We start from the raw sequence: 20985 nt of genomic DNA, 5'->3' as shown, positions 1-20985 counted from the left end.
CTCCTTCAACCTGTAGTGAGCCTTCATCAGCAACAGCATGACTTGAGGAGGGGGGAGCAAACTGAGAATGCTCAACTGGCAGGAAGAGACAGGAAATTAAAGGGATAACAGAAGCTTGGCTTGGTGACTCATAGCTGTAATTCCTGTACTTGTGAGGTTGCAGTGGGAGGACCACTGTTGGCCTGGAGACCAGGAGAGAATAACATTTGAAATGTAAAAAAGAAATACCCAATTTAATAAAGATGAGAAAAAAAAAGAAACATAGAAGAAAAAGTGGAGAAGAGCCTCGAACACATGTGCACTGGGAAAAAATTCCTGAACAGAACACCAATGGCTTATGTTCTAAGATCAAGAATTAAAAAATGGGATCTCATAAAACTGCAAAGCTTCTGTAAGGCAAAGGACATAATGGCAACCAACAGATTAGGAAAAGATCTTTACCAATCCTACATCTGATAGAGGGCTAATATCAAATATATACAAAGAACTCAAGAAGTTAGACTCCAAAGAGCCAAATAATGTTATTAAAAGATGGGGTACAGAGCTAAACCAGGAGTTCTCAGCTGAGGACTATCGAATGACTGAGAAGTACCTAAAGAAATGTTCAACATCCTTAGTCATCAAGAAGATACAAACCCCCCCCCCAAAAAAAAACTCAACCAACCAAAACAAAACAAAACAAAACAAACCACGAGATTCCACCTCATACCAGTCAGAAGGCTAAGATCAAAAATTCAGGTGACAACAGATGCTGGTGAGGATACGGAGAAAGATGAACACTCCTCTATTGTTGGTGGTATTGCAAGCTGGTACAACCACTCTGGAAATCAATCTGGAGGTTCCTCAGAAAACTGGACAGAGTACTACCTGAGGACTCAGCTATACCACTCCTGGCCATATACCCAAAAGATGCTCCAACATATAAGGAGGACACATGTTCCACCATGTTCATAGCAGCCTTATTTATAGTAGCTAGAAGCTGGAAAGAACCCAGATGTCCTTCAACAGAGGAATGGATACAGAAAATGAGGTACATTTATACAATGGAGTGCCACTCAGCTATTAAAAACAAAGACTTCGTGAAATTCACAGGCAAATGGATGGAACTAGAAAATATCATCCTGAGTGAGGTAACCTAACCACAAAAAACACACATGGCATGCACTCACTGATAAGTTGATATTAACCCAAAAGCTCAGATTACCCAATATACAATCCACAGACCCCATGAAGTTCAAGAAGGATGACCAAAGTGTGAATGCTTCAGTCCTTGTAAGGGAGAACAAAAATATTCCTAGGAGGAGACATGGAAACAAATTTTGGAGCAGAGACGGAAGGAATGGCCATTCAGAGCCCCACCTGGGGATCCAGCCCATACACATACAGACACCAAACCCAGACAATATTGCTGATGCTAAGAAGTGTATGCTGACAGGAGCCTGATATAACTATCTTCTGAGAGGCTCTGCCAGAACATGACAAATCCAGAGGCGAATGCTCACAGCCAACCGTTGAACTGACAATGGACTCCCCATTGGAGGAGTTAGAGAAAGGATTGAAGGAGCTGAAGGGGTTTGCAAACCCGTAAGAACAACAATACCAACCAGCCAGAGCTCTCAGGGCCTAAACCACTGTCTAATGAGTACACATGGGCAGACCCATGGCTCCAGCTGCATATATAGTAAAGGATGGCTTTGTTGGACATCAATGGGAGAAGAAACCCTTGGTCCTGCCAAGGCTGGACCCTCCAGTGTAGGGGAATGTCAGGGCAGGGAGGCAGGAAGTAGTGGGTGGTTGGGTGGGGAAACACTTTCATAGAAAAAGGGGAGTGAGGATGGGATAGGAGCTTTATGGAGGGAAACCAGGAAAGGGGTTAACATTTGAAATATAAACAAAAAGTATCCAATAAAAAAAGAGAAGCCAGTCTGGGTTATGTAGAAAGACACTATTTTAATGAAGAACATAGTAAGAAAGTGCAGAAATCACTTCCTATTGATTCCTACTGATGACTGTTGGGTAGTCGTATTAATTTTCCAGTACTATCCTAGTGAAATGCTACACAGTGTGTGGCTTATAAAAACAGAAATATATTCTTTTCAGGACAAGAAGATGCAAGTCTGAGATCATGGGGTTGGTAGGCTTTGTCTCCTCTGAGATCTTATTGGCCAGTCTCCTGCTGGCTCTTCAAGTCATGGTTTCTCCGTGAACAGGTATATGCATCCCTGATGTCTCTGTGTCCAAACCATCTCTTCTTAAAGGAAACTAGTCAGATTGGGTCAGAGCCCATTAACAATCTCATTATAAAATAATTACCTCATTAAAATCTCCCTCATCAAATACAGCTACGCTATGAGTGTTGGTTTTAGTTATAGTTTAGGATTCAACATATGACTTTTTTTCTTTTCATTTTGAAATAGATTTTATTATGGATCTCTGGCTAACCTGAATCTTGCTATGTATATCACACTAGCCTCAGACTTTCATGGACCTTCTACCATGGCCTCCTGAGTTCTGGAATAATGGATGTGTGCCTCCATGCTCTACTTGATAGATAAAATTTGAAGATACACTTTGAAACTTTGCAATAAAAGCATTTGGCACAAGGAATCAAGGAACCTGTAGGTGTATCTTGATAGCTTTGTCTCCTGACAGTTAAATATGCCTTTGTCGTTAAATATCTCAGCTGTACTTAAGCTCTTCACTTTATGTACAAGGTAAGGGCCAGCAGGGGCTTTCCAAATTGCCACACATGTAAATGAACAATGGTCTGTGTCCTCGAAGGAGCTCAGCTACATGGAATATCATTTGTACTGTGCTTGTGACGATCTCTGACCTTTTCCAGAAGGATCATAAGAAGAAATACTCTAAAAGGGAGATCAGTCCACCAGGGTTTGGGAGAGGAGGAGAGGTTACCTTACTTCCCCTGAGTACTACTCACCTCATAAATATTCCTAAAAGTCTTAGCTTTTACAGTGCAAAGCCCCACTAGGTCAGCTGGCTCTGAACTTTGAAGTATTCAGTGCTTTACTGTTCTAAACTCTGTTTTAATTGTTTGTCTTCAGCTGAATTCTTTCCTTCAAGACAAGAACTAAGATTAAATCTTTCCCCTTGGAATAGCTTTTAAACTGTAACAGTAGCAAAGAGAAGACCCTTCAAACATGCCTAAGTGTGATCCTCCCAAATGTCATATCCACATAAGAACTGAGTGTTTGGAAGGTCTGTTGAGATGTCTGAGGGCCGAGCTGCAGTGACACCTGCCCATGATGCAATGGTTTTGCTTGGTGAGGCTGCTGTTCCTTTGTGGCTACAACAGAGCTTTAAGAAAGACAAGAAACACTGTTCCGCCATCTTCCCTCAGAGTTGTTCCAATTCAGTTTTTTTCTTAGGAATTCCAAGGTGGTTAAATTATTTCCATCTCTGTCCATTGTCAACAGGTCAAAGTTAACAAGCAGTTTTAGCTAGTGCTCCTATGGAGGTTGGCCAGTGGGTCAGGACAGTCTTTCTGAAGCAAGGACACGTACAAATGGACACTAGTGAGCACAGGATGTAGACTGGGTCACTTTTACCTATAGGAGGTTACTCAGAATTGGTGTGTGTGTGTGTGTGTGTGTGTGTGTGTGTGTGTGTGTGTGTGTGCACGTCTGTGTGAGTGATCTTTAAAACCAGACTTATTTTGTTCATTCCTGACCTTGGAATAAGGAATAAATGAATTATTAGAGTTATTTTTCTTTGTTATCAGTTGTAACAGACTTCTCAAGACCATGAAAAATTTATCCTTTGGAGCCAGAAATCAAATTTAGTGCATATTACATGGATAGCTCTTGAAATTATGAAAAACCCCATATCAGGGGACATTTGGGACTGGAACTTTTAACTGATCTCTCCAGGCCCTTTTTGTGCCTCAGTGTCTTTATGTTAGACTGGCACCTTCTTCTGCCATCAGAGAGTCCACCAGAACAACAGTCCTCTGATTACTTTAAATGAGAATATGACATCATGAATAATGAAGTTCTCAGTGGAGACGGGTGGAATGTTTTGCAAAAGAGAATGAGAAAACAAAACAGAGGAAAAAATACACATCACAATGGCATAAAGCCATTGCTATTATATGGCCTAGTTACATACAGCCGTACAAGCAGAGGTATGGCAAAGTCTCATTTGGTTGATGACCAAGAAACAATGAGAGATGGAAGGCAGGATAGCATATGATCAGCCACATGTTATTTGGTCATGTACACTCACTGGTAAGTGGGTATTAGCCCAAACCATGTGGAACTCAAGAAGAAGGAAGACCAAATTGTAGATGCTTCAGGCCTTCTTAGTCAGGGAAACAAAATACTCAGAGGACAAAATATAGAGATAAAGTGTGGAGCATAAACTGAAGGAAAGGCCATCCAGAGACTGCCCCACCTAGGGATCCATCCTATATACAGACACCCAACCCAGATACGATTTCGAATGCCAAGAACATGCCCTTCAACAGAGGAATGGATACAGAAAATGTGGTACATTTACACAATGGAGTACTACTCAGCAATCAAAAACAATGACTTCATGAAATTCATAGGCAAATGGAATGAACTAGAAAATATTATCCTGAGTGAGGTAACTCAATCACAGGAAAACACATGGTATGCACTCATTGATAAGTGGATACTAGCCCAAAAGCTTGAATTACCCAAAATGCAATCCACAGACCACTGGAAGCACAAGAAGAAGGATGACCAGAATGAGGATGCTTCCATTCCTTCTTAAAAGAGGGAACAAAAATATTCATAGGAGGAGATATGGAGACAAAGTTTAGAGCAGAGACTGACGGAACAGCCATTCAGAACCTGCCCAACATGTGGCATAATATATATATTCATTCCACCAAAACTAGGTAAGATTGATGAAGCTAAGGCATGCATGCTGACAGGAACTGGATATAGATTTCACTTGAGAGACACGGCCAGAACATGTCAAATACAGAGGCGAATGCTAGCAGCAAGCCACTGAACTGAGAACAGGACCCCCTTTGAGGGAATTACCAAAAGGACTGAAAGGGCTGAAGGGGCTTGAAACCCCATATGAACAACAATGCCAACCAACCAGAGCTTCAAGGGACTAAAGTACTACCCGAAGACTATACATGGACTGACCCAGGGCTCCAACTGCATAGGTAGCAGAGAATAGCCTTTTGGGCACCAGTGGAAGGGGAAGCCCTTGGTCCTGCCAAGGTTGGACCCCCAGTGCAATGTAATGTTGGGGGTGGTGCTAAGGGGGTGGATGGGGGGAACACCCTTATGGGGGTTAGGGGGCTTATGGACAGGAAACTGGGAAAGGAAATAACATTTGAAATGTAAATAAAGAAATATATCCAAGAAAAAAAAGAAGTGCATGCTGACAGGAGCCTAATATGACTGTCTCCTGAGATCGTCTGCCAGAGCCTTACAAATACAGAGGCATATGCCTGCAGCAGGCCATTGAACTGAGAATGGGTTTCCCAATGGAGGAGTTAGAGAAAGGATTGAAGGAGCTGAAGCGGTTTGCAACACCATAGGAAGAACAATAATATCAACCAACCAGATACCCCAGAGCTCCCAGGAACTAAACCACCAACAAAAAATACACGTGGAGTGACCCATGGATCTAGCTGTATATGTAGCAGAGGATGGATTTGTTGGGCACTGATGGAAGCAGAAGCCCTTGGTCCTGCCAAGGCTCAATGCCCCAGTGGACAGGAATGTCAGGATGGGGAGGTGGGAAGGGTTGGGTGTGAGAGCATCCTCATAGAAGAAGGGGGAGGGGCATAGGATAAGGGGGTTTATGGACCAAAATCCTGGAAATCAAATAACATTTGAAATGTAAATACATAAAAATATCCACAAAAAAGAAACTAAAGAAAGAAAGAAGGAAAGAAGGAAAGGAAGGAAGGAAGAAGGGAGGGAGAGAGGGAAGGAAAGAAGAAAGAAAGAAAGAAAGAAAGAAAGAAAGAAAAGAAAGAAAGAAAGGAAGAAGAGAAAGAAAGAAGGAAGGAAAGAAAGAACAAAAGAAAGAAAAGATGGAAAGCACTGGATACACAGAATCTACTCTTGGCTTCCAAAAGGATGAAGGAAATTGCACAATAAATCAATTTTTATGGCAAAAATAAAAAAATAAAAAAGAGGATTCTGACTAGTCAAAAGGTGGAATGGAAGGGCATAGGCACAGCTGTTTCACTTCCCATCCTCACATCCTCAACCTTCTTACTCTGCACTGGAATCGGATGGATGATCTGGGCTCTGGAACGTTGGCCCAGCGGTTAAGAGTGCTTGCTGCTCCTGCAGAGAACCAGAACTCAGTCTGCAGTACCTATTTTGCATTGTTCCAGCTCCAGGGGTGACCCAACATCTGACCTCTGTGGGCACTCACTAGCATGTGTTCACACATAAATAAAAATAAACCTTAAAAAAACCTGCAAGGTTTGGGAAAACTGTGGAATTTGGAAGGCTAAGTACTTTATGGAGTGTTGTATATATACTCTCCAAGTCACATCCTGTACTGTCCTGTAAGCTCTTTTCCTCACACCCCACCTCCCCCGTCTGTTTCCAAATAACCTTTCATAACTTTCATTCAGAGGCTTAGAAAAATGTTCCACTATTGACCATACTATTATGACATGGTCTCTGAGCAAGCCTTTTGGACAGAGCTTCAGACCCCACGGAAGTTGGGGCTGGCCTGCCAGTGTCTCTGAGCGAAGAAGGCAGAATCAGGTTCATGTTCAAACCTGGAACCTTGAAACTAATTGCAGCCACATATAGTTCACGTGGCATCTCACCCCTGCCACACCCTCCTATTTCTCTCTGCTATAAAATAGAAGCTCTTAGGGCCTGTTAAAGACATTTTATCCTCCAAATCAAGACCTTGAAGCATAAGGCTGAAGGCATGGGATCTCTGACATCACAGACAGGTTTCCTTTATTTCCGCATGTTCTATTTCTTTTCATTATTACCATGTGACATTTATGGTGGGCCAAAAGTAATTATAGCTCAACGACATAATAAGGTCAACAGAAATTATTCTCAAAGTGTTGTCCACTTTCTTTCTATATAAATGTAGTGCATGCCCTATAATTCTTTTATGGCAACAGACTTTGATCTTATCTCACGTAGTAGAGGCCTGCTACTCTGATATTGGAGATATATGAAAATAGTAAAAATAAATTCATGTAGTAAGCTATTTAATGCTATGAAAGTAGTTTTTATGAGTGCCTTACACCAGGCAGCCTCCAGATATCGTTGTGGCATAGGATGAAAAGACAGTCCAATTACAGGTGGGTAAGGTCTTGCAACTGAAATGGCTCATTTGAGAGCATACAAGACAGTTTAATTCACTTCAGAGCTCTGCAATTTGAGTTAGAAGACATCTGTAGCAGCAGGAAATAAAAGTGCTTCCGTCTCCTTTGGAATTGCCAGTGACTCAGCACACGTTGGTAAGCGTTGAGCCCAAAGGCCAAGGTACCAGGCTTTCTTACATGTGTGAGACTTTTTCCCACCTTTGGACTTTGAAAAAGATTTTCATTACAGAATGCTCCAAAGTCCAATCCTTTTTTTTTTTTTTTTGGTCCCTTTGCATCCTAATAGGGGGTTTAAAGTTGGCTGTTTGTATGGGCTTTTTTAATAGTTTGCTAACTTTGGTGTGAGATTAAACACTTGTATGTACCCCTCCCCACCCCCACCCCCTTATTACCAAGGAAAATCATTCCAATCCCTGTATCATCTTTTCAGATCCAGGGTTCTGGACAAATTGCTTTTTCTTTTCTCTTCTTTTTTCTTTTCTTTCCTTTCCTTTTCTTTTCTTTTTCATTTTCCCTTGGGTGTGTGTGTGGGGGGGGGATGAAACTCAGTGTCCCACATATGTTAAACAAATATTCTACCACTGAGTTCTTCCTCCAATGATGAAAATGTTCCTGATACACATTTGGGGGGGGGGCAAAACTTGAAATATTAACTTATTCAAAATTTGCATTTACTTATCTATCTGTATAAGCATTTTTTCAGTGATGATGATGATGGTGATGGTGATGGTGATGGTGATGATGATGATGATGATGACGACGACGATTGTTTTCTGAGACAGGGTTTCTCTTTGTAGCCCTGGCTGTCCTTGAACTCATTTTGTAGTCCTGACTGGCTTCAAACTCATGGATATATGTCTGCCTCTCCAGTGCTGGAATTAAAGGCATGCACAAAATAATGACTTTCTTTGTGACTTTTTCTACTATTAATAACTGACTTCTTACCATCCTCCAGCTTTGTACCTTCTGATTTCAGAGGGACTCTGGCTCAACAGCTTCACTAATATTTTCCATAAAACAGAATTATATTTCATTGAAAAAAATGACAACCTGTAATCAACTTCCATTAAAGAAAGGAGAGGCCTATATTTATTTTGACTGCATCGACAATTTTATTCTATTTGGATGTACTGCTTAATGACAAATTTTACCATACACTAAGTGAACTCATTCTTTCCTAATCCTTCAACCTAATAATTGTTTTTGTGACTGGCTCAGTGCTGCTACCAAGGTCATATGCTGAGGAAAGACACCTAAAACACCATAGGGCGTTGGTTTCTGCTTCCTCTCCTGATTCTGTTGTACTTGAGAAGAGCTCAGTCAGTCCATGCACATTCATGTGACCACCCTCCCTCTTCCCTTTACTTACTCTCCTCTGTTCTATTTGTAGTTTTTGCTTGCAGCCAGGCACTCCAGTTCTGCTGGGATATGACAACTGCTTCCTCAAGACCCCTCAAATACCCAACCCCTATCGTCCTGCCTCACTGCACCATAGTCTTAGATATAAAATTCTCAATGAACATCCAGAAATTTTACAATCTGATTCTTCTGTCTAAAATGTTCATCCATAATCTGTTTAATGCACAAGTATAAACCTTTTTTTTAAGTGTAAACTTATTTTTCAAGGGGCTGTTCTAATTTCAAAATTTCAAACCTTCTTTGATCTTTCCTAACCTGCTTTATGACTTGGAGACTTGACTCCTTCCAAAGGGCCCATGACACCTTCACTCTGTAACTAATGCTTAAGAACCCTTAGGGTCTGGGCACTTTCCTTCCAGTCTTGTTAGAGAGACAGGAAAACAAGAAGTTATGCTTAGATGCTGTATCAATTACTCTTTTCCTGCTGTGATAAAACAGTAAGACCAAAGCATCTTATAGAAAGAGGAGTTTATTTTGACTTATGCTTCTAGAGAGTTAAAGGCCATAATGGTGGGGGTGACAAGGTAGCAGGCCACTGAGAGTAGGAAGCTAAGAGATCGCATCTTCAATTACACACAAAAAGCAGTGAGCAAATTGGAAGAGGGGCAGGGTTACAAATCCTTTCACTTATACACCCAGTGTCATACTTTTTCTAGCAAGGCTGTACCTCCTAACAGTTCTAGAATTTCACAAAACAATGCCCCTAGTTGGGGATCAAGTCCTTGAATATCCTGGGAACAGGATGAGCTATTTCTTCTTCTTTTTGTATATTATACTTCTTTTTTCCTTTTATTGGATATTTTTTATTTACATTTTAAATGTTATCCTCTTTCCTGGTTTCCCCTCCAGAAACCCACTATCTCATTCCCCCTCTCCCTGCTTCTATGAGGGTGCACCCACCCAGTTCCTCCCACATCCCTGCCCTGACATTCCCCTACACTGGGGCATCAAGCCTTTACAGGACCAATGGCCTCTCCTCCCATTGATGCCCAACAAGGCCATCCTCTGCTACATATGTGGCTGGAGCCATAGGTCCACCCCTGTGTACTCTTGGGATGGTGGTTTTGTTCCTGGGAGTTCTGGTTGGGGGGGGTCTGGTTGGTTTATATTGTTGTTCTTCTTGTGAACCCCTTCAGCTCCTTCAGTCCTTTCTCTAATTCTTCCATTGGGGATCCTGTTCTCAGTTCAATAGTTGGCTGTGAGCATCCACTTCTGTATTTATCAGGCTCTGACTGTACCTCTCAGGAGACAGTCATATTAGGCTCCTGTCAGCAAGCACTTCTTGGCATGGGAAATAGTTTCTGGGTTTGATGTCTGTATATGGGATAGATCCCCAGGTGGGGCAGCCTCCAGATGGCCTTTCCTTCAGTCTCTGCCCCATACTTTGTCTCCATATTTCCTCCTGTGAGTATTTTTGTTCCCTCTTCCAAGAAGAACTGAAGCATGGGCACTTTGGTCGTCCTTCTTCTTGAGCTTCATGTGGCTTCTGAATTTTATTTTGCATATTCTGAGCTTTTGGGCTAATATCCTCTTATCAGTGAGTGCATACCATGTGTGTTTTTTGTATTTGGGTTACCTCACTCAGGATGACATTCTCCCATTCATGATGGGTTATTTTTTATCCAAGCCACCACAAATGCCTCTGTAGCTAAACTCAAGATGTGAAGAAGGGGAGTTCACCAATTCTGGAGCTAAGGTGAGAAATCAGATGTCCCTTTCCTTTTACTGCCCCTCCACCAATTCCTGAATACTAAACATGGGATGTGGACTTGGAAGGTAGTGGCCAACCTTCCCATCCCACAAGTTGGAGGCCATCATCATGAAGGCAACTGTTACAATGTCTTCCATTCTGCAGCTTTGTTGTCAGGAGCCTGAACTCGCTTCTCCAGCAGGGGCCTTTCACTTAGTCCCTTCTATGTTTCCCAAACATTTTAGGAACAGTCATTTTCCTGCACTGTATGTTTCCTACCATGAGTAAACAGAATGGTTTCTAATGTCTACTTACACACTTTTGTTTCTATCTCACTCCTTTGAAAGTACAAACAAAGTGACTTGATTTTTATATTGTTACAAAGAACAAACTCTACTGAAATGAATGTCTGATTTGCATAATAAGCCTGTAGTTTCTCCAAACTGAGTGCCACACTCCACAGGATCCTCACCCCACCACACACACCCCAGTTCTAATGCCATCCTTTCTAGGCAGCCTGATCTGTCTTGTTTGTACTTCACTCTGATGACTCAAGTTGCTAAGCTCTGCCTCCTCCCATCTTGTCTCTGCAATCTTTTGTTTTGAAATTGGATATTTTATTTATTTACATTTAATGGTTATCCCCTTTCCAAGTTGCCCCTCTGCCATCCCCCTATCATTTATCCCCTTACCTTGCTTCTATGAGAGTGCTCCCCAATCATCCACTCATTCCCGCCTCACCACCCCAGCAAGCCTTCAAGACCTAGGGTCTCTCCTCCCACTGATGCTAGATAAGGTGCCTTTGGCTCCTTCAGTCTTTCCCCTAACTCCTCTATTGGCATCCCTGGGATCAGTCTGATGGTTTGAGTGTCTGCATCTGTATTGGTAAGGATCTGCTAGAGCCTCTCAAAAGACAGCTGTTTCAGGCCCCTATCAGCAAGCACTTCTTGGCATCAGCAATAGTGAAGGTTTGATGACTGCATGTGGGATGGATCCCCAGGTAGGGCAGTCTCTGGATGGCCTTTCCTTTAGTCTCTGCTCCATGCTTTGTCCACGTCCACTCTTTGGTCTTCCTTTCTCTTGAGCTTCATGTGGTCCCTGAGTTTTGTCATGGGTATTCCAAGATCTTTGCCTAATATCCACTTATCAATGAGTGCATACCATGTGTGTTCTTTTGTGATTGAGTTACCTTACACAAGATTATATTTTCTGATCCTTCCATTTGCCTCCATTACATGAAGTCATTGGTTTTTGTTTTGTTTTGTTTTGTTTTTTCTGATCCAATTGATAAAATATAATTGCCCATCTAAACAGCACAAAATCCTGTGCTCATCCATCCCTTAAGAACATTCAAAACAACCTGTAAATGTGCAGAGAGAAATCTTAACATCCACGGCCAGGTTCTCTGTTGCTTGCCGTTTTGTCCTAATGACAGTGTCCTTTGCCTTACAGAAGCTTTGTAGTTTTATGAGGTCCCATTTGTCAATAAGTGATCTTAGAGCATAAGCCATTGGTGTTTTGTTCAGGAAATTTTCTCCAGTGCTCATGTGTTTGAGCACTTCCCCACTTTTTTGTCTATTAGTTTGAGTGTATCTGGTTTGATGTGGCAGTCCTTGATCCACTTGAACTTAAGTTTTGTATAGAGTGGTAAGAATGGATTGATTTGCATTCTTCTACATGCTGACCTCCAGTTGAACCAGCACCATTTGTTCAAAATGCCATTTTTTCCCCATTGGATGGTTTTAGCTCGTTTGTGAAAGATCAAGTGACCATAGGTGTGTGAGTTCATTTCAGGGTCTTCAATTCTATTCCACTGATTTATCTGCCTGTCTCTGTACCAATACCACAGTTTTTAATGACTATTGCTCTGTAATACTGCTTGAGGTCAGGGATGGTGATTCCACCAGAAGTTCTTTTATTGTTGAGTATAGTTTTCACTATCCTGGGTTTTTTATTATTCCAAATGAATTTGCAAGTTGCTCTTTCTATCTCTGTGAAGAATTGAGTTGGAATTTTGATGGGGATTGCATTGAATCTGGAGATGCGTCTGGCAAGATGACAATTTTTATTATATTAATCCTGCCAATCCATGAGCATGGAATATCTTTCCATCTTCTGAGATCTTCGATTTCTTTCTTCAGAGACTTGAAGTTCTTGTCATATGGATCTTTCCCTTGCTTGGTTAGAGTCACACTGAGGTATTTTGCATTATTTGTGACTATTGTAAAGGGTGTCAGTTCCCTAATTTCTTTCTCAGCCCAATTATCCTTTGAGTTGGGGGAAGGCTAATGATTTGTTTGAGTTAATTTTATATCAGTTATTTTGCTGAAGTTTTTTTATCAGCTGTAGGTGTTCCCTGGAGGAATTTTTGGGGTCACTCAACTATATTGTCATATCATCTACAAGTAGTGATTTTTTTTGACTTCTTTTTCAATTTTTACCCCTCTTAGTTATTCTTTGTTTGTTTGTTTTTTGGTGGAATTATGTTTGTGTGACTCTCTTCTTTTGGGTTTGTTGAAGGAAGATTACTTTCTTGCTTTTACTAGGGTGTACTTTCCCTTCTTGCATTGGGGTTTTCCATCTGTTATCCTTTGTAATGCTGGTTTGTGGGAAAATATTGTGTAAATTTGCTCTTTTCCTGGAATATCTTGAGTTCTCCATCTGTGGTGATGGAGAGTTTTGCTGGGTATAGTAGCCTGGGCTGGCATTTTTGTTCGCTTAGGGTCTGTATAACATCTGCCCAGGATCTTCTAGCTCTCATAGTCTCTGTTGATAATTGTGGTGTAATTCTGATGGGTCTGCCTTCATATGTTACTTGACCTTTCCCCATTACTGCTTTTAATATTCTTTGTTTTGTGCATTTCATGTTTGGACTATTATGCTATGAGAGGAATTTCTTTTCTGGTCCAATCTGTTTGGATTTCTGTAGGCTTCTTGTATGCTTATGGACATTTTTTTCAATATATACTAACTCTTTTATTGTCCCGCAAAGAGCCAGAATTGTACTTTCAATCAGGATCTTTTTTCTGGAGCTAGGAAAGTGAGGTCTCATTCGTCAGACTGCTGCATGGTTCCTTTCTCAGACACATAGATGCCATCTAAAAACTTTCTGATATCCTTGTTTTTAACTGTTGTGACTTGCTGAATCAGAACCACTGAATTTGAAACAAGTTAAATTTCATTACCTTTGAGGATTAATTCGTCTTCTGGGCTTGAGCCATAGAACAAGCCACACCTGTCCTCATCCAAACACTGAGGATGTATTTTTCACCAAAGAAATTTTGGATTTTAACCAAAGACCCATTCTCATGAATAACGACATTGATAGGGAAGTGAGCCTACACAGACCTCATCTTGTAATGGAAGCCCAGTGTCACACCCTTGATCATTTTCTGAACATGAGTGCAGATGGTTCTGACAGTGGACAGTTCCTTTCTGTTACCCCACAGTTTCTCAAGACAGAGACTTTTCTTTTTCTTTCCAAGAAGACTCAGCCCTACATTGATGTGATTGAAGTCCCTCCGCAGAGTTCCCCTGGGGCCCTTCACAATAACTGTGTGCCTCTTTAGGGTGATATTGACATTTTCTGGAATGTCGACAGTGTGATTGCTGAGAATGGTCTTCATTCTTGCAATAGATGGGACAAAGAGCTCTTACAGGCATGTCTTTCTTTAGGTTAGGGAAGTTTTCTTCTACACCTATTATCCTTAGGTTTGATCTTCTCAATATGTCTTGGATTTTCTGGATGTTTTAGGTTAGGAGCTTTCTGCATTTTGCATTTTCTTTGCCTGTTGTGTCAGTGTTTTCTGTGCTATCTTCTACTTCTGAGATTCTCTCTTCTATCTCTTGTATTCTGTTGGTGATGCTTGTGTCTATGACTCCTGATCTCTTTCCTAGGTTTTTTATCACCAGATTTATCTCCCTTTGTGACTTATTTTTGTTTCTATTTCTATTTTTCGATTCTAGATTGTTTTTTTCAATTCCTTCACCTGTTTGGTTGTTTTTTCTTCTAATTCTTTAAGGAATTTTTGTGTTTCCTGTTTAAGTGATTCTACCTGTTTACCTATATTGTCCTATATTTCTTTGGAGTTATTTATGTCCTTCTCAAAGTCCTCTATCATCATCATGAGATGTGATTTTAATTCTAAACATTGCTTTTCCAGTGTGTTGGGGTATCCAGGGCTTGCTGTGGTGGGAAAACTGGGTTCTGATGATTCCAGGTGGCCTTGGTTTCTGTTGGTTATGTTCTTGCACTTGCCTCTTGCCATCTGGTTATCTCTGGTGTTAGCTGGTCTCACTTTCTCTGACTGTGGCTTGTCGCTCCTGTATGCTTGTGTGTCAGCAATCCTGGGAGATCAGCTCTCTCTGGGCAGAATTTCTGTATGGAGAGCTCTAGCACCGAGTCAGCAACAGGGCACAGATGGAAACCACAAGGATCCTGTCCCTGACTGCTCCTTAGTTCCTGTGTCTTGAGGGTTCCATGCGGGTCCCTCTCGGCCAGGTATTTCAGTAGAAGTGGTGGTCTCACCTGTGATCACAGGTTTGTCAGCACTCCTGGGAGACCAGCTCTCTCCAGGTGGAATTTCAGTATGGAGAGCTTGGCGCAGGGTCAGTTCCTGGGTGCAGATGGAAACAGGAAGGCCAATCGTTTTGTGCTGATAGCTGCTCAGGTCTGTCATACCTGATGACCTGTCACACACATTCATCACAAGTAAAAGTTGGAGTATCCCTTCAGTAATAAATACTCTGCTGCTGCTTCACCCCAGTACTTCTGAAACTCACTTAACTGTAGTCTTGGATATATGGACAGGAAAATTCAATTACTGAGATTGGAAAAATGATTAAGAATTTGTGCTGGGTGGGTCACAACCACCTGTAACTCCAGCTTCAGGGAATCTGACATCCTTTTCTGACCGTCACAGGCATGTTCACACACATGGCGCGTGCACACACACACACACACACACACACACACACACACACACAAATAAAAAAATCCAGTGGACTGACTTAGGATAGATAGCAAGTTTTGGTTTCATAAAGAACCCGGGAGAAGCATGTCTGCTGGTGAGTGTCCAGAGTTTGGGGCAATTTTATGTCTGTCCCTTGACTTTTCAATCTTGGATGCAAAGATATGAAAGATCTAGGTGTTATGCTTGATTTCCTTAAAGAAAGGAGTTCATGAAGCCTGCTTTTATCAGGAGAGCAAAAGCCATTTCAGATACCACTTAGTGCCTTTTCCACTTCTGCCTCATTCATGACACCCGTATTAGGCAAGTACCCCTAGAGACAAGATAGCCTAAGGATGCTAGTTTTCAGCTTTGTGATGGAAAGAAGCAGAAGCCTTTGAGAGTCACTCTGGGGTAGGCTTATTCACAGCAATCACATGGCTTCATCTCCAACTTTGCTATGCTTGGGAAAACTCCACATTGTCCAGAGGCGCTTGTCGCTGTGCTACAATTGAGACTGCTGGTTATAAAGGTAACTAAGAACTGTGCAGACACTCATCAGTGACCTGTATGTGGTAAACTGGGAGAGATGAAGACAGAGAAAGGAGATCAGACTTGCAAGAATATAAGAATCCTAGCCCAGGTGCTTTATGTAGTTTCCAAGGTCAGTGGACTTTCCGTTGACGGTCATTGGTCCTTAGGATTGCGGTCAGCTTTACAGCAGTCACCTTCCATGTTTATTAGAATATGCTAATAATAGGATCTGTAGCTCTTTGGATAGGGCAGTCTCCTGGATGCCAATTCAGACTTCATTTTTCAAGTTTGTCAACGTTAGTACAACTTTAAATATGTTCTCCAAAGGTAATGAAACACCGGTTTGTCTGTAGTTACTTTAATGAGAGTGATGTTTTGTGTCACGTATGTATTTACGAACCACAGAATGTTTAGTTAGAGAGAGCTGAGGTGATTCTCTTTAAAATCAGGATCAACCGTGAGAGGATCAAATGACAGTCTTGTGTCACCTTCTCTCTCTGTCTTTTATGTCTGAACTCCTATCATGAAATGACGTTAACGTGAACCCTAAAGTGGGGGAGAGGGAAATAGGCAAGAGAAGGATTTCCCGGAGTATTCCTGGGAGATGAGTATGCTTAGCTTTTACTGTACAAGAGTGACTGACAGTCAGAGCTGAAGTGACAAAGGAGGAAGGCTTTGGGATGGTGCACTATGACTCTCGCTCCCACACCCCACCACAATCATCACACTAACCAGCACTGCCTGTGCTTTGGGGGCTGTCTACTGATAGCAGGAAGACTCTGCTCAGATTATTAGAAGGACTGCTTCTGTGATAATTGGATCCTTTCCTCTGGTCGATATTACAGCCTTTACTAATTACAGGCTAGTGGCTTTGGTGCCCCCAACCCCCCAAGTAAGTTGCTCTGAGACAGCAGTTAGAAATGGGAATTGTAAAATAAATCTGGAAGAGGCTCATGGAGCTTTTCTTCCCCATAAGAGTGAAAATAGAATATCATTTGTGAAGTTCTATTGAAGGAAAACTTGGGAAAGATAATTTAGGTTGCTTAGTAGAGGGAATGCAGCTATTGAAACAGCGCCAACCACGCCAACCACCATTAAAAGAAAAATACTATCAGGAGAAATTACTAGAAATGTTTACATTCACTTCCAGTCTTCCAATTAGAGCTGAGCACGTGCTCCTTTGGGTTGCAATTCAAAATCTCGCTTCCTCCCCAGATTCCTATAAATGGAGCAGCTGAAAGAGACTTCCTCTCTTCAAAACAGTGGTGGCTCCGCACTTCACAATTTTGCTTCCATTTTCTGAGGGCTTTATTGCCCATTTGACACTTTGAAATCACAATGCATACCCTCTGCTTAGGAGACCTTTCTTTCTGAGTTTGAGAACAGTATGTGAAATACTCGCTGAGCAGAACTGAACATGTTAGTCTCCAAGCCAAGCAGCCTTAGCCTTTGAATCAGTCTGACGACATCAGTGAGGTCCAGCCACCCCCTAGCCTAGCAATCATGTTCCACCATTGTCCTTGACACGAGTTGCTTCCTCTTGGGTTTTGGTGACTCAGAATTCAGGGCTCCATTGAGTATACTGATGGGATTTGGACAGAGGCCAGCGCGTCAAATAGTTGAATGCAGATGTGAGGACAAATAGAAAATGCCTGTGACTCCTCCAGGTGGTGACAGCCATTAACATGGAGGGAGATACTGCACATAGCTGCCTGTCTAAAGTCTGTTATCTGTCCTCTGCTCTTTGTTTTGTTTGCCCTTTTTTTTCTCTCCCACTCCTCAATGGAGAAGACATAATCATACCCAAGATACACAAGAGTGTAAGTGGACCACTCAAGTAAGAGAAACGACTTTACTTCTCTGGGGCTCATGTCCTGCACTCAACTAGATTTGGGGGAAGGAGTAGAAAAGAAGGGGGCAGGTAAGAGCTCTCACTTCAGATTCTGTTACAGTGCCCCACATTTCAGATGGACAGTGATGGAAACTGCCAGGAAGAGAAAAGTCTGAGGTTATAGAAATCCCACTTCGGAAAAGAGGCCAAGTCAGACACTTTCTAGCAGCTTTCAAGAATCTCCCAGAATGGCCTAGCATGGTGGCACAGGCCTTTAATTCTTAGCACTTGAGGGACAGAGGCAACTGGATCTCTGTGAGTTCAAGGCCAGCCGGATTTAAATAGTGAGCGCCAGGAGACTCAGGACAGTGGAGAGAGATGCTGTCTCAAACAAACACAACAGAAACAAAACAAAGTAACAACAACAATAAAACCAAAATGGGAATCTTTCAGAGAGGAGCCACATTGCAGGGTGAACTTCCACGCTGAGGACACCAGGGGGCGAATGTGTCTGTTGAGCTCCTGCTCTGCCTGTCAACTAGGGCGTGGGCGTGCGTGTAGGCGTGGGCGTGGGTGTAGGCGTGGGCGTGGGTGTAGGCGTGGGCGTGGAAGTAGGCGTGGGTGTGGATGTAGGCGTGGTCGTGGATGTAGGTGTGGACGTGGGCCAACAGTTTCCGATTAGGCATCAGGCTCTTCTGGTGTCCTCAGGTCGAGCTTGAAGACATGGACAAGTATGCCTTGCTGCAGAGGGCAAAACTGCATCTGGATTTCATCCACGCAAACTCGTGAGTTTCCAGAGGGGTTGGAATGTACCGGATAGTTTCAGACCACGTGCTACCACTATATTGGAAAACAAAAGCTGCTTTAACAATGTATTTATGCTGCGTGTGAGCACTTAGTAGGGGAGTAATAACTCTCTATACCTGAGGACAGACTGAGTAATTTTGATGCTCTTCAGTTAAAGCCAAGTGGAAAGATGGTCCCATGTTTATCATGTAACAGATGTGAATATTGACCAGCAGATTAGAAAGCTTACTCCCCATCCTTTCTATTCTTACTCAGACACTCTGCAAGACACTGTAAAAAAAAATTACAGAGTAATTCGCTTGTGTAGATTTCAACAGCTGTGGGCAGTAATCCAGTACTTTTCCTTCTTGTGCTAAGTCAGATGCGTATGGTGTCTTCTTACTAGCTATTATGGTGTCAGACTAGAGAGAAGACAAGGCACTAAAGAGCACTGGCTGCTCTTCCAGAGGACTGGGGTTCCATTTGAAGCACCCACAGGGCGACTCACAAACCTCTGTAACTCCTAACACCATCTTCTGGCCTCCCAGGGTACAAGGCATCCACTGTGGTACTCAGAGGTACCTATATCAAAACACCCTTGCGCACAAAATTGAAAATAGAAAAGAAATTGTACAGTTCTTAACTATGACAATTGACAAAGATTCCCCAAGTGCATCTTTAAAATTTGGGTTAACACAGAACCACAAATGAAGACAATAGTCTGTGTTGATATATCTTCATCTCTTCTATTCATATATGCCTGTGGAAAAGTTGATGGGACAGAGTAAGAGATGAACTAGGATAATAATACAGACCACTTACGACCATACACCATGATGAGGCAAATAAAGCAAGGTCATGATCTTGCTTAGATGGCTACACCACTTAAACTATGGACAGCTTATTTCTGAAACTTTACGATTAATATTTTTGGTGTGATACAAAAGGTAATAAAAGTCCACAGAAAGTAAAACCAGAGATTAGAAAAGGCTACCACAGTCAGATTGCAGTGACTGAATTTTTTTGTGTGCCATTTGTCACCTGGAGTTTGGCACAGCAATGACCTGCCATTCATGTGGTGTGTTGGTGTTTAGGAATTACATGTAATTTGTGTTTACACAGAGTACCAACTGATAGGATGGATGGAGCAAGTTTTAACCACAGGAATGGAAGTGTATGGAAATCCAGGGAAGGGTTGTCATATTCTGTAGGTCACTCTGAGATTCTGAGGTAACAGAGGAGGACAGGCTGTGCCAAGCAGATATGTGCCTGCCATGGAGAGTGGTTTTAAGCTGGAAGGATGGGACATCTCAACTTCTAAACTTTTTGCTTGACATTTGAAATAGGGTTTTGTTGTGTAACCCAGAGTGATCTCAAACTTCAAAATCTTCTGACTTAGCCTCTCACATTCTGGGATTGCTGTCTATATTCTATATTCGGTCTCTACACCCTAAATCATAATTAAGCTCATGTTTTCTCTAAGACACTCAACATTCTTTCCATCCTTTCTGCCATTGACTTCAGCCCAAGCCAACATTATCTCTCTGGTGAACCACCCTCCATACAGCCTCTTCACTGGTGCTGTGTTTCCTACCCCAGATCCTCCCAGGCCCATGTATTCTGAAGCTTCCAGGCTGAAAGTGAACCAGCTAGAAAGGCCATTCATCAAAAAAAATTACAGTATTTTCCACTTGCTCTTTGGCCTGTACAAACCCTTCTCCACTGGGGCAGGAATTCCTAAATGACCCAGACATGCCTTTACTTTAGCCGGTTCTCTGTATCCATCAAACATTTAGTATGGTCTCAATCACTTTCCTGCTTTGAGATCTTTACTTGTTTGGTGAGTTTCCACCCTGGCCCTTCAAAAGGACAGAGTTCTCCTGTGCAAGGGCGAGAGGAGATATGAGTGTCAGAGTCATTCTTGTTATTAGTATGAAGATAGCCATACCTAGATTATGACTTGAATTCCAAGAAGGAAAGATCCTATCTATACACAGGAGGACATGGCAAATGTTTATAAAAATATCATGAGTGAGCTAGCACGGAAAAATCACATAAAAGTTAGGGTTGGAAGTTTTACACTTTGAGGAGTCAGGGACATAGCTTAGTGTTAGAATGTTTGCCTAGAATTATTGTGAATTACTGGTGGGTTGGTTATGTGTTACAGTTTGATTAAAAATTAAAATAATATAGACAAAAATACATATTTATAATTTGTATGTATGTGTGTGTCTTCCATGTGTGTCCATGGAGGTCAGAAGAGGGTGTTAGACCCTGTGGAACTAGAATTACTGGCAATTATAGCACCCAGTTTGGATGCTGGGAACGGAATTCAAACTCAGATCTTTTAGTCTAAAGAATGACAAATGCCTTGAACCACAGCACTGTATCTCCAGTCCCAGCATTTTAATTTTAATTTTAAATTCACTGGAAAGGCTTGTGCTTTGAAGTAATGATT

The 20985-nt window shown here is 41.9% G+C and overlaps 1 protein-coding gene and 1 pseudogene across 2 annotated transcripts in view; one reads left to right on the top strand and one right to left on the bottom strand.

The window, feature by feature from the left end:
* Positions 1–13475: 13475 nt before the first annotated feature.
* On the bottom strand, positions 13476–14053 carry LOC108352393 (60S ribosomal protein L9 pseudogene; annotated as a pseudogene).
* Positions 14054–18375: 4322 nt separating this feature from the next.
* Morc1 (MORC family CW-type zinc finger 1) overlaps positions 18376–20985 on the top strand; it is a 205898-nt gene continuing 203288 nt past the window's right edge. The window contains exon 1 of one of the 2 annotated variants that reach the window (NM_001172090.1): positions 18376–18526. In NM_001172090.1, coding sequence (NP_001165561.1) covers positions 18465–18526 — 62 coding nt within the window. In that variant the 5' untranslated portion in view covers positions 18376–18464. The remainder of the gene's footprint in view (positions 18527–20985) is intronic. The other variant, XM_087576598.1, reaches the window with a different exon arrangement.

The sequence above is a fragment of the Rattus norvegicus genome, chromosome 11, assembly GCF_021556685.1.
Source record: "Rattus norvegicus strain SHRSP/BbbUtx chromosome 11, alternate assembly SHRSP_T2T, whole genome shotgun sequence".
Classification (NCBI taxonomy): Eukaryota; Metazoa; Chordata; class Mammalia; order Rodentia; family Muridae; genus Rattus; species Rattus norvegicus.
This window is presented reverse-complemented; position numbering and strand designations above follow the sequence as displayed.